The sequence below is a fragment of the Echinococcus granulosus genome, assembly GCF_000524195.1.
Source record: "Echinococcus granulosus chromosome Unknown EG_S00017, whole genome shotgun sequence".
Classification (NCBI taxonomy): Eukaryota; Metazoa; Platyhelminthes; class Cestoda; order Cyclophyllidea; family Taeniidae; genus Echinococcus; species Echinococcus granulosus.
In genome coordinates this window covers 39,909-52,166 of record NW_020170397.1, presented here as the reverse complement: position 1 = coordinate 52,166, position 12,258 = coordinate 39,909, and the positions used below count along the sequence as shown (strand labels likewise).

The 12,258-nt window shown below is 42.6% G+C and overlaps 1 protein-coding gene across 1 annotated transcript in view; it reads right to left on the bottom strand. All coding sequences in view use genetic code 11, as the record gives it.

Moving 5' to 3' along the window:
• Positions 1 to 12,258, bottom strand: part of EGR_03276 (hypothetical protein) — a gene marked incomplete at both ends in the record, with an annotated part of 38,864 nt that overhangs the window by 22,792 nt on the left and 3,814 nt on the right. Inside the window, 2 exons of the mRNA XM_024492525.1 lie at positions 4,626 to 5,079; positions 8,722 to 9,062. Coding sequence (XP_024352926.1) covers positions 4,626 to 5,079; positions 8,722 to 9,062 — 795 coding nt within the window. The remainder of the gene's footprint in view (positions 1 to 4,625; positions 5,080 to 8,721; positions 9,063 to 12,258) is intronic.

Genomic DNA, 12,258 nt, shown 5'->3' with positions numbered 1-12,258 from the left:
CCAAAGTAATGCATCATCCAAGTTATTGTTTTCACATAAAGAAGAGTTGAAAATACTTGTTCCACTATTATCTAGCCCGTTCTCTAGTTAATCTCAGGAGCTCGAAAATAAGCAAAAAAGATGAATTTCAAAGGAGTAGTTAAACGACTTTTTCAAAAAAGTGTTCGTAAGCAGCCCTAACTGATGCTACAGGATGCATTAAGCATATTTGACTCGAGAAATTGACTCTACTCATTAAAAGACACATTAAATATTCAAAAAAGGTGTGATGATAAGATAATTACCAAGCAAGACCTGCCGTTGGAGGAATAAAACAAAAAAATTTGAAAATCTCACCTTAGGACCGAACAGACAGCGGTATGTTGACTAAACCTCCTCCACTACAGTGCCTCTAAGAATTCTACCCAATGCTACCTGTTGGGGAGTCTCTACAACACCAGTAGGACGTTCCTGTTACGATTTGCTGGAGACTTCGCCTTTCATTTTAATTTTTCCACCTTTTCTGATACTCCTCCTAGAGGTAAAAAGTACAAGAGATTTTCGACTGCCATCCAACAGGACGCCCTGATTACCCGAATCATGAGGTAAAACGTCAAAGTGATGAAAAAAAGGCCTCTTTTCACACAGACACACAAATATCCTCGGAGAATCTGCAATTTAGCGACCATCACTAGATCAGTTAATAAATTCGTTTTGTTGTCATCTACTAACGTGGGTTAGGTGTCATAGCAAAAGGCCGCTGACATCTACATCTGATTCTGTAATGCAAAGATGGAGGCTTTTTCATCTTCTTTGCGAGAAGATAATCCGACTTTCATCCTCGATCGAGATTTGCACGTATCTAATGCTTATTACTTGGGAAAATGGCCAAATTTATTTCCGCCTAAAAAGAGCTAATGCGCTTCCGTTTTGCTGTGTGAGTGTTTGTCTATCGAGAGGAAGTGGGGTCATCTTTCTCAATCCATTCGTACATAAATAACAAATGCTTCCACCCAGCGGCCCAACCCGAACGGTTAGTCATTGAAAGAGAATATGATATTTTGCACTACACTTTGAAATAAGGCTTACGTTTGAAAGGCTTAACCGATTTCATCATAGGAAAGCGGGGTCAATTATGTATAGGTGTCTGAGATAGTGGAGACTTTCAGGCAGTAGACAATGTTTATTGTTCGTTAAATGCAAAATTTTTATGTTCTGCAAGTCCATCGATGAAGCGAGATCTGGCTTGAAAGGTTGTCTTTAAGTAAGGCAAAACGTCGATGGACAGCCTCGAGAAAGTAGACTAGGCAGATTATAGGAGTGAAATCAAGACAAGACAGTGTCAAACATCCAGTGAGAAGTGTTCCTCAGCAAATGGACATTCCTTTGGACAAATGTTCTCTAGAAAAGCCATTGGTGTTTAACTAGTCCTATTGTGGAATAAGTAAATGAATGAGCGTGTCGCATTAGTGCAGGTCATGACCCAACTGTAATAAGGTAGTGGTTTATCTCCTGGTATTGGTGAGGCGCGACTTTTGGACATTTGAATTAGCCCTCTTGTACCTCGCTGGGTGAGCTGGCCTTTCGGGCCATGCCAATAGTCCAGACACCTTCTCTACGCTGAATATACATATTCTGCCCGAGTATTTTGTCTTCTTTCGTCTTCAGGGAGTCTCGGGACGCTATACAACTACACTCGCCCATTGGACAGGCATTACTGACACCTGCGTGCAAATTTTATAAATTAAGAATCAGGTTGCGATTTCGCTATACTGGCATTCACTCATTTACCATCAATAGCGAGTACTCTCGAGAGCAGTCTGCCAGTTTAGACACGAAGCCGTCCTCATTGCTACATTCAAGTGGCATTTAACAGCAAAAAAGACCCTCCAATCTGATGTGATTGATTTTGGCCGAAAGGTCAAGTTCCTACGACCTGCAACTTCCATAATGAATGCGAGAGAAGGGGAAATTTGTCAAATTACTTCAAGTGTTGAAATTTTGGCGTCCAGTACAGAATGACAAGGGTTGAACGATTCTGTGGGTTATTTCGCTGATTCACGTGCTCAAAGTGGCAAAACTTTGTACAATGGGAGTCAATTTCCAAGACTTGTGCATCCTTTGAACGCTCAAAGGTAAAATTTATGTTTCTATCCGATAGAAAATAGTCAATCCGCTTGAAAAGTGAACAATTCTTTCAAAATAACGGCCCCTTTTTCAGATATCTTGAGTTTTGTTTAAGAAATTGTGGTAAATCCAAGCAGCCATCTCTCAATCAACGTCAACAATGCGAAGTGGCATTTCAAACGGAGGAAAAAACAAACAAAATCGTCTACGTCTCCACCAAGGTGACAACTCCACTAGGAATAGTTGTGAATGATCCGCTCCTCTTGGATGCAATTACTTCTTCGCGACAACTGCAGTTGTCATTTGTGCAAACTCAATTTTATCATTTTCTGGTGAATAACATATCCGAATGAAAGCTTTTTACCCAAATCAGAAAACTTCGTTTTATGCTAAAAGCATAGGACATTAAGTACACCCAGTTCTCGAGTGTGTGGGAGTTAAAGTGACACCGACTTCGAAGTCAACTTTTGTTGGCATTTCACAAATTCAAATTACCAATGTCTCTTGTCACTTGATTAGGGAATACGACACGTTCTACGGACCGTAAATCAAGCACTGGAACTTGTTGCACATCGAGTGCCCCTTTGGCAGCATTTTCTCCTTCACAACCAACCAACAAACCAATCACAAGAAAAAAAACCATCCACACCAAAATCAATTTGCTTTGCAAAAGTTAATAGTCATCCTCAAAATACAAAAAAAATATATATTTCAGCTCGTGCTTAATTAGCAGAAGCGTGTCTCCTGCACTGGCTGCCATGGTAAAAACAAGTGGATGCATTATTCACCCTTGCATTGCTAACTCCCATTGGCTCCGCTTGAAAATACGGCAAAGTCGTCTGATAAGGTGTGCTTATCTTGTCTTGGCTTTACGTTTACCGCCGCCGTTCCACAGGAGGCATGTATGTTGGAGAAAAGTCCAGGTATCATTTTTCAAAAGGGCTTAGCAACAGTGGTTTTGTATGCGTACAACAGTACGCAATGCTGAACGAAAGCATCAGTGTTAATGTAGCTGTGAACTCTGCGGACATCCACTCGTAAGGGAGTATAACCCAAGGCACTCAGCTCCCAAGCAGTAAAACAAAGATGCTCCCAAATCTGTTACCTCTTTCCGAAGCCGGAGTCTTTGCATTCATTTCGTTGAATATTCAGCTGGCACGTGAGACATTTACTCCTGGGCGCGATGAGAGCAATTATTCACGAGTTCTACCCCTTGCAATTTCAAGAAGGTAGGCCAAACTGAGAACCATGACAGCCACCTGAACTGATGGCGATGCGAAGTGGCCTCCCTTTTGATAAATCACTCTCAATGGTAAGTCTTTTTAGGTCAAATTTGTCTTTCGACTTCTAGCTAAATGTTTCGATAAGTACAAGCATTTTGCAGAAGGCAACTTCGTGGACAAATACATGCACTCTGAACACCTTGAAGTGGTTTCTTTCCTTCTCAGACGGACTTGAATAGTACGTGCCAAATCGCCTCTTTCGTAAATTACATAAGTAAAAAGTTAAGAATGGTGACTGGAAGCCACCATTACATTAAAATGTGTAACAACTACCCTTTTTGAGCCTACGAACAGCCCAGATGCAAAGAGCACATCGGTGTGTGCAAACGAGATGATACCGCGCACTCTGAAAGGGTCGGAAAACGGGCCAAACACAGTGGTGTCAACCGTGTTCGGCGTACAAAAAAGTGTTTAATTCTTCATCTAATACTCGGATAACTCCATCATTTTAAAGCGATCCAACACCGTAATGCAACGTCCTCAACACGAGTTAAAGCCACTCAGTAAGTTTTGCCTTCGGCGTAGCTATGAACCTCTGCAGAAAATGAACAGTAAAACAATTGCATTTCATAGAAGTAGCTTTCACCGGTAATCAAGCGAAAAGATTTCCAATTCTAGCAATAACAAACAAGGACCTTACTTAGCAGCCTTCTGCATTACCGAATGGGAGAATTCTACACGAAAGTCAATAAATTGCTAGATGCTGCTTTATGGCGACCAAAGTAGACCTGCTAAAATTAAGAAAATTATTCCTCAAAATATTGGCCAGAAAACTTGTACTTTGTGAACTAAAGTATAAAACAGAGGTGGGATTCCCAAAGCTATCATTTGTAATTGATTGGATGGGCTTTCGCAATGTAAATCAGTCAGAAATGCGGCGCAAAAGGTCCGTCATGATGTCATTTTGTCAAGAACTTCAACGCCAATAAATCTTTTAACAAATGTTAGGAACGTCCAAATCATCCAGTACCTACTCAATTCTCAAAAACTGTCGGTTGGTGCAAAACCATTCTCTCATGTTCGGTTATTGTTTGAAAAGAGAAAAAGTCTCTTCAAGGTCGCTGGCTAGGCCTGACCCAAACCGTAATCACACATTGATTGGCACTGACAATTCCGGCCTTAAATTCTTGGCGAACCAATGACTAGAATAGCCACGACAACAGTTAAGAGGAGTGATGCAGCTTCCAAAATTCGTTGATCGCAGCAAAGTCCCACACTGATCACACAATCACGCACCCTTCATAGACACCGACTCGCAGATCCGTCAGCTTCACCGAGACCAGAGGTTCTCTGCGTCTATTAGCCTTGAGGATGACTAGACGCACTGGTGAGACTCGTTCAGCCCCCTGCAGAATTCTAATGTTTTTCTGCTGCTGCGACTGTTGTTGTTGGGCTATCGCCTCTCCCTTAGCCGGTCCCAGCACCGCCACCGCCGATGCCGTTACTGTCGATGCCGCTGCTTCGTCTGTAGAAGGTGATTGGAGTGTGGAGAGGTTGGTGCCAGCCAATGGATAGCCTGAAACAAGGCAGGAGATGCTCAGCGGTTGACGCGCGAGGAAGTAGGTAGATTGTTGCGGCTGGATGGTGAGGTCGGGTTCGGAGCGAACTCTAAGGTGTCCAATATGTTGGGCCTGACCTGCGGCGTTTGTTACACGGCAACGGTATGTGCCGTGGTGTTCGCGTAGGGCTCCTACAAAGTGCCGCAAAAGGTGATCAAAACATTGGAGTTCATTCAACCTCTCTCGGCAAATTGTGCTGCCATTTCAGTCATTCGATTCCATTACAGCTTCACGATTTCCTCTGCATGTTCTCCCAAGCACTGCAATCCTCTGTACCTCAAATCGGTACCATAATTAACCACTAATGATCAGCTTAAAAGTACATACCTAGGCTTGCACCAAGAGCCTATTTCATTGCTCCTCTATCAAATCAAAATGAATTATTCTGCCTTACCATCTCACACATTCCTCATCCTCGGCATGATAGCCACACCATTCACACAGAAACTAAGTTACCTTAAGGTAAACAAGGATTTTTTCATATCACCAATATGCACAATCAAAGGAATCCACATCTTGAATGCGTCGATGAGGGAATTCCACCAGCTTACAGCTCATTCACTGATGACTGCAGAAGAAAACGCCCACTGAAGACCGGTTGTCAAAAATTTGCTTGCTGAAACCGCCTTCAATAGACATAAGTCCGCAAATACACCTAAACCTGACATCAAAGTTGTTGGACAGCGGGTTTTTGAGGATTCTCTGTACTCAAAATTTATTTCAGCAAGTACACAAATCCAGCGTAGCTCAGTTGGACCCTCAACTTCCATACCCTAAAGCAAATTGTCGTGCTTTACGATTTCAATGCCTTATAGCGTAAATTTCGCACCGCCGCGTTCTTTCACCATCCTTCAAGCGGCCTGAACCGGGAAAATGCGAAGCCAAAGGCATTGATGCTGTTAATTTGGGAAACCTAACAATTAAGTAAGTAAACGTCATTCGAGGCATAACTGATTCCAAAAATCATCTGGATTTACGGCCAGAGGTCCTTGGTTGATAAAAACAAACATTTCCGTAAATTTTTTGCCTTTATGACACTTGTTAAGCATTGTTACTTCTCGCGTCCTTATAAACCCACCCAATTATGATTAAAATCAAAGCTAACATGGTCCTAGGTAATGGAAAAAAAACAGTGCTAAGGCAGCTGGCCTTATTGTACAACCAACAACTATGAGGGAAGGGGAAATTCTAAATGTTTAAGGGAGGGAGTATAAAAACCTTTATTTATAGCATGGAGAAAAGAAACCCTCTCCCGGAGTTTCGACTGAACCCGCTAGACGAGAATGCAGCACCAAACAGTTCTTTGGCCACCGTCACGTCAAAATGTCTAAATTTCATTCGAAGGGAAAGGATGGGTATGGCAAATAGTCGATGCGGCCAAAGAGAGGAGCTTTGACTACCGGGTGGAGTAGTTGCTCATTTCTTCAATCGGAAAAAAGCTGCCTGCAAGCAGTGGCACATCATCCATCCTTACCCTATCGTCTATCAATAAGGCCTACTTTTTGCTTAAAAAATCAAAGATGATTCTCTTCATTCTTCGATAAGCCTACCTTCATGCGTTTCTCGTTTGTGCTAAAGCTCCCCACCCTAGTTGCACCGAAAAGTTGGACCAGAATGCTTCATTGCCATTTTGGCTGCTTGTCGCCTACTGCCAGAGATGCGTGCGTTTTCGCTGACCTCATACTGCATGGCCAGTAAAATGTCGAGAAACTTGGGCTAAGCTAATGCTCACAATGTGGTCAAGACAAGTGTGACATCCGGCCAGTCCAGTCGTCACGTGCTCACTCGCCGCACGCCGTGTTGACTCGGCGGGGCATGCTGGAAATGAGGGCAACGGTAGTGAGGTCTTTGTCTCCCGATTATTATGGTGGAAATCACGATAGTGCTCTTGTCCACACGACTAAACGCCTGCATGTAACAGACATGGGAAACATTTCTACCAAATCAGCGGTGATTTTGGTCACCCCACTTCCTTCTATCTGTCCAAACCGGGAATTATGGGTCATTTACCACCGCATCATCATCGTCATCATCAACGACAATTCGGGACTTCTAATCCTTCATAAATTGAGAGGCGTATTAGTCCGGTCGGTGGTTTTAATATTACAGGTGCGTAAAGGGTGGCTACTGTGATGGTACTACGCAATGGCGTGGGGTGCGTGAAATCAAAACTCATGAAAACTGGTGAGTATGCTGAAAGAGGCACCGTTCACCAGGATGCCTGCAATGCATGTGTGTATGCAATAGCGTGCTCTATGCAAGAGGTTTTTTGTAAAGGATGAGAAAGGCCTCAAAAAGTCGAGTCCACAAGCAGTCTTATTGGTGGAAGACTTGAAGCACAGTACAGCGTGCTGGCGGAAAAATCTTCTGTATGCTTTCAGCTGTTGTGATTCCATTTCCAGCCATCAACAATACGCCAGTTATTCCTGTAAACATCCAATTCAACATGTGGAAGCCTGATTCCGGGCTCCAAATGGACTCATAAACTAGCATGATATTGCAGAAGAGACAAAGTTTTCTGTGGTATTATCATTGAGAAGCACGGAGTTTTGCAATTTAGAAAATCAAATGGCAGGAACGCGTTAGAGGTGGACATTACAGCACCAAAGACGACGTAAAGTGGCCTCCTTCCTGGTGGTCCAGCTGCACTACCAATTCCTCCTATGCCACAGTCAATCTGCGGGGCGTTATTCCAACGCTGACATGGGTGGATACACGTACCAACGGGAGGCTGGATTGGGAAGCCAATTCTGTTCTCACCTTTTTTTTCAATCAACAAAAGCGTTTCGAGTTTACTTAAAAGTCCCCTGTCTCTTTCTCTGCAACCCCATGAGGCCAAAACACATTCTAACTCAGCTATTCAAGGCAAATATTGCCATTTACTCATATAATGAACGAGAAAAGTGGTTCATCTGATAATGCCAAAGTAGGCATATAAAATCATAACGTTTTACTCTTCCCCTTCATCTTACTGAAGGTGGAAGAAGAAAAGCACCGGACAGTGCATAGATAGTGAGGAGAAATAGCGGGACGAAGTACACCCTTAGTAGATGAGACTCATCAATGTAATTAGTGCAAATGAGAAATAAAACCGGTTTAATGTAAATTAAACAAAAAGCCCCAAAAGGCAGCTATTTTAGTCGCAGATGCCTAGTATTGCTTGGTCATGAAATCTATCCGGTTGCTTTTAATTAATAAAAGAAATGCAATTTCTATATGGAGGAGGAATGCCTTGCGATAATGTTTCTATGAATACAACCCTTAGGAGAAAACAAAATTTCTCTCTCAGCCATAAGGGATCCGTGTCACCGCAGCGTTTAGGCGCCTCGTGTCACCTTGGGATGCCAATCAAATAAGGTCAGAAAATTTCTCTGCCCACTTTTCTATAATAATTTGAAAAGTTTAATCTAAGGTAGGACTTTATAATAAGACGAAATTCATAGCCTCTAAGTCATGTAATTGTTCTGCGTAAATCCATACGACTCTGCAACCCCTCCAACTTCAAGTCCTGCGTTAATAAGTAGATTGGATCCAAACAAAATAGGAATGTTTGTTGGGAAATCGGCTACAATATTTGTGCCAAGGTATTGCTTTTGGGCGACATTTGAAGCTCAAGTGCTTATCGAATTCGCAGAAAAGCCAGGAAAAAACTCAGGCAGGCAGCTGAAGGGTATTGAAGCCTTAACTGAAACACTGTGTGAACACAATCTTACAAATCGGTGACACCAAAGTTAAAGAAGTTGGCTGATGATATAGTATTATCTAATACTCACCACGAATATCAACCACGAGTTTATGGAGCATTGGCTTGCTGGGATCTACTGGAGGTCGATGAATCCTCAGTCGATAGGATTCCCCTAAGGAGCGCCATCCAGCCATCTGGACGTCTTCAGGACTGCCAGTTTCAAGGGACTCCCGCTGTTGCTCCTGCCGATTGTCAAGAGTAGATCCCCATGGACGTCTGCCGGCAGTGGCACTAAAGTCAATGGAAATGTTCGGCTTCCCGTTGGCAAGTGCCAGGCAGGTGATTTTGACAAAATCACCCAGAGATACTTCCGCCGACATCTTGTGGATTTCGACTATCCGAGGCTGTCGAATCACTTCCAGAACAAGGCTGAAACATGAAGGGATGAAAGCGATAGCAATACTAGGATTGACTAGGGAACTAGCTGTTTAATGAATCGCCTCTAGTCTGACACGGTATTGGTTTTTAATTTTTTTGTTCAAAAAAGAGACTTTTCATCGATGTGAAATAGAAGAGAAGGATTTACACCTATCCCAGTGTTCAAGCGGTGCGTGGAAGACAGCTCTAACAGAAAGATTTGCCAGTACGACGAAGCGATTCCTCGACAGGGTGGTTCAATTCGCTGTTGGTATTAGTCAAAAATGAAAAGCCATCATAGCTTTTAAAATTTTCCAGTTTTATTAATCATAAACAATCACTTTATGGTTACCAATGAGAGAAGAATTTGTCTCTGCAATTATTTTAAGAAGATTTGACATAGTTTTCGCAAGGATGACTTTTGAGGCTGTTTTGGAAACCCAACCATTGCGGTAGGCATCATCACTGACAAGCATATTTACGAACCGTTCAACTACGCACAAATAACAAGTAGGATTTTCACGCTCTCCTTCACCTTCTCAGAAAGTTTTTCTCGTTGCCACGTTGTCCCACACATAAAAGCACTACCCCACTGTCAACAGCCATTTACATTAGCGGTGTCCGGCTTAAGCGCCCCACGGCACGTCCCTTCGCCGTTGGTACCTGTGACAGGACATTTGTCGCCTACTTGCTGCGTGACTTACTCCGATGGTGGCACCCCATCTTCATAACTATAAAATTGTGCATAAATTGTGAAGAAAAGCCACCTTCGGCTTTGAGGAACACTAGAACGCAAAGTATCTTCAGTTTAACAACATGGTTTGCGCAAAGTAGGTCTGATGTACAAATCTTGAAGGGTTTTCAAATGCCCAAGGGAATTGCCACCGTGGCCTTGAGTGTCAAGTAAAATTACTTTTCTTTAGACTACGAATTAGCTGTCAAATCTGCGCAGTTTTTTTCTCAAATAGGGATTGCACTTGGAGGGCTCTGAATTTAGCGAACCGACACGACCACTGCCAAATGGCATTCCCACATTAGATCCATTTACCCATCGAAATGAATTTGAATCAGCAACACACAACTCCGAGAGTAAACTATTACGATATATTACTTCTCAGTTCAGAGTGACGGCTCCTTTGTTTCGATATACTTTCGTAGTAAGTGGAAACAACAGGTAAACTAACCTATAGGTTAGAAAGGAGGGGAGATGAGAAGATTTATGCAATCTAATCTCTTGATGATTAGAGATAATATGAATGAAGAAAGGGCTATTTGGGTTGGTTACCCTTCTACTTTTCTTAGTGGTGGCTTTAACAAACAGGACCACACGAAGCTTGAAACAAATTACAGAAATATTCAAGTAGTAGATATGGTACAAATCTGCGAACCGCAAAACAAAAACTGGTGGTATGTTCCACTACCAAGCAGAAAGAGAAAAAGACATTACACTCTGACTGATTGCTTCTAAATAAGAGATAGATGAATGAATGGATATAGCAAGCTACTCGCATTACCATTTTCACATGGCTTCCACTACTGAATTAAAAATAAGCCGCCTTTTAAGAGAATCTATAATTAAAGGAATTTATTTAGAAGGTCTGCTGATTTTTCGACTTGGAAAGGACAGATGATGATTAGATGTGCCTAATGGGCTACTGTAACAACAAAAGACAGAAATAATGTAGTCAGGTCCAGAGAGAATTTACCCGGACGATCATGACAACTTTTTTTTTCCGTGAAACTTGCGCTAATTGATCAATGTCACGTACAGGTACACTTCAACCGTGCCATCAATCCCTGTGAGGTCAAAGTGAAGCAGAATACTGTAAATACCCGAAAACGAGATCACCTTAAGTCTCCAAGGCTTACTTAGCTGTCGCGTACGCACCCATCATACGTCCAACTTACTAGTAAAAATCGGGACAAGGACATTCGCACTGACGTCTTTGTCTCAGATTGTACCGGCTAGGAGCTTGATGAAATTCAAGCCCACACACACACACACACACACACAAACACCAGTTTATCATAGCAGCAAAACAATGTCATATCCAGCTGCACAATTTAATTGTCCGGATTCCCTTTTTTTAGGCTGGGCTCTGATCAACGCATCTTTGCGGCGTGGTATTCTGCTTACGGAATCTCCAGGGGAATTCTGCCTAAACTCTCATCCCTCATAAAGTTCCCAAAGATGTGCTACACGCCACAAAAAAGCAAGACAACTTTCCAAGGCAATGATGACCTTCTCTTAAGTCCAATTTAAATAAATGAGGATTCATCAAAGTCACTCAAATAAGTGGTACAAAGTATGTTTCCTATTGTGCTCATTTTCCTGATTGTGCAGCCCAACGAAAGGTTTATTGCGTAAAAGAGAAAAAAATTACCTCTATTGTCTCATTATTATTTTCTAAATGTAGCTAGTAATTTCCCAGGCAGAGAAGGATTTTCTCAATTGCCTTTTATTCGCCTGCAGCAAGGGACGAGTGTGCCTACGAATGGACGAATTCACAGAGGCATGCCATTGGGAGGTGAGCTTTTGGCCACTTCTGTTAGTGTGGGAGAGCTACGTGGCGCATAAAAAGTAAAAGAAAAATGAGAGGTCATGCAATTAATTTTGTTAAGGAAAAAGAGATCAAAGTGGTCTTGTTCTTTATTTTGTCGGGGAAAACGATGGAGGAATGCCTGTGTGTTGGGATAGCGCATAAAGTTGTGTAAGTAGCGTGTCCCATGAGCATTGGCAGTAGCCATTACAAGTGTCGTGGGGACGTCCAGCAAAGACGTCGTTAGTTCGGTTGGCGAACAACGATAGGTAGTGGTGAATACAGCCTCCCTGGACTGTTGTCCAGTCAACATTTACTCGTGGGCGATAGGGCAGTGGGATCCTTAGCCACTCGAATGCAGCAAGATATTCAAGTGGTGCCAAACGCCACACTTTAGTAACCTAAGCCTATCCGGTCCATTCGAATAACGCTAATCAAGATGATGTGTTTGATAAACACACCAGCCTGTGAACGAGGAGGTTAAGTCCGCAAAAGTCTGCAGAAGACTTCAAACATGATATAGTAGGAGGGTAGAAGACCTAGCTACAAAAGCATCATAAATTTTCTCAAAACGACCGTACCCACGCAAGCCAATGCACTTCCAAATTACAGCCTTAGCAAACACTCCTGTGAACATTCAACTAGCACGTAAGACATCCATCTGATTC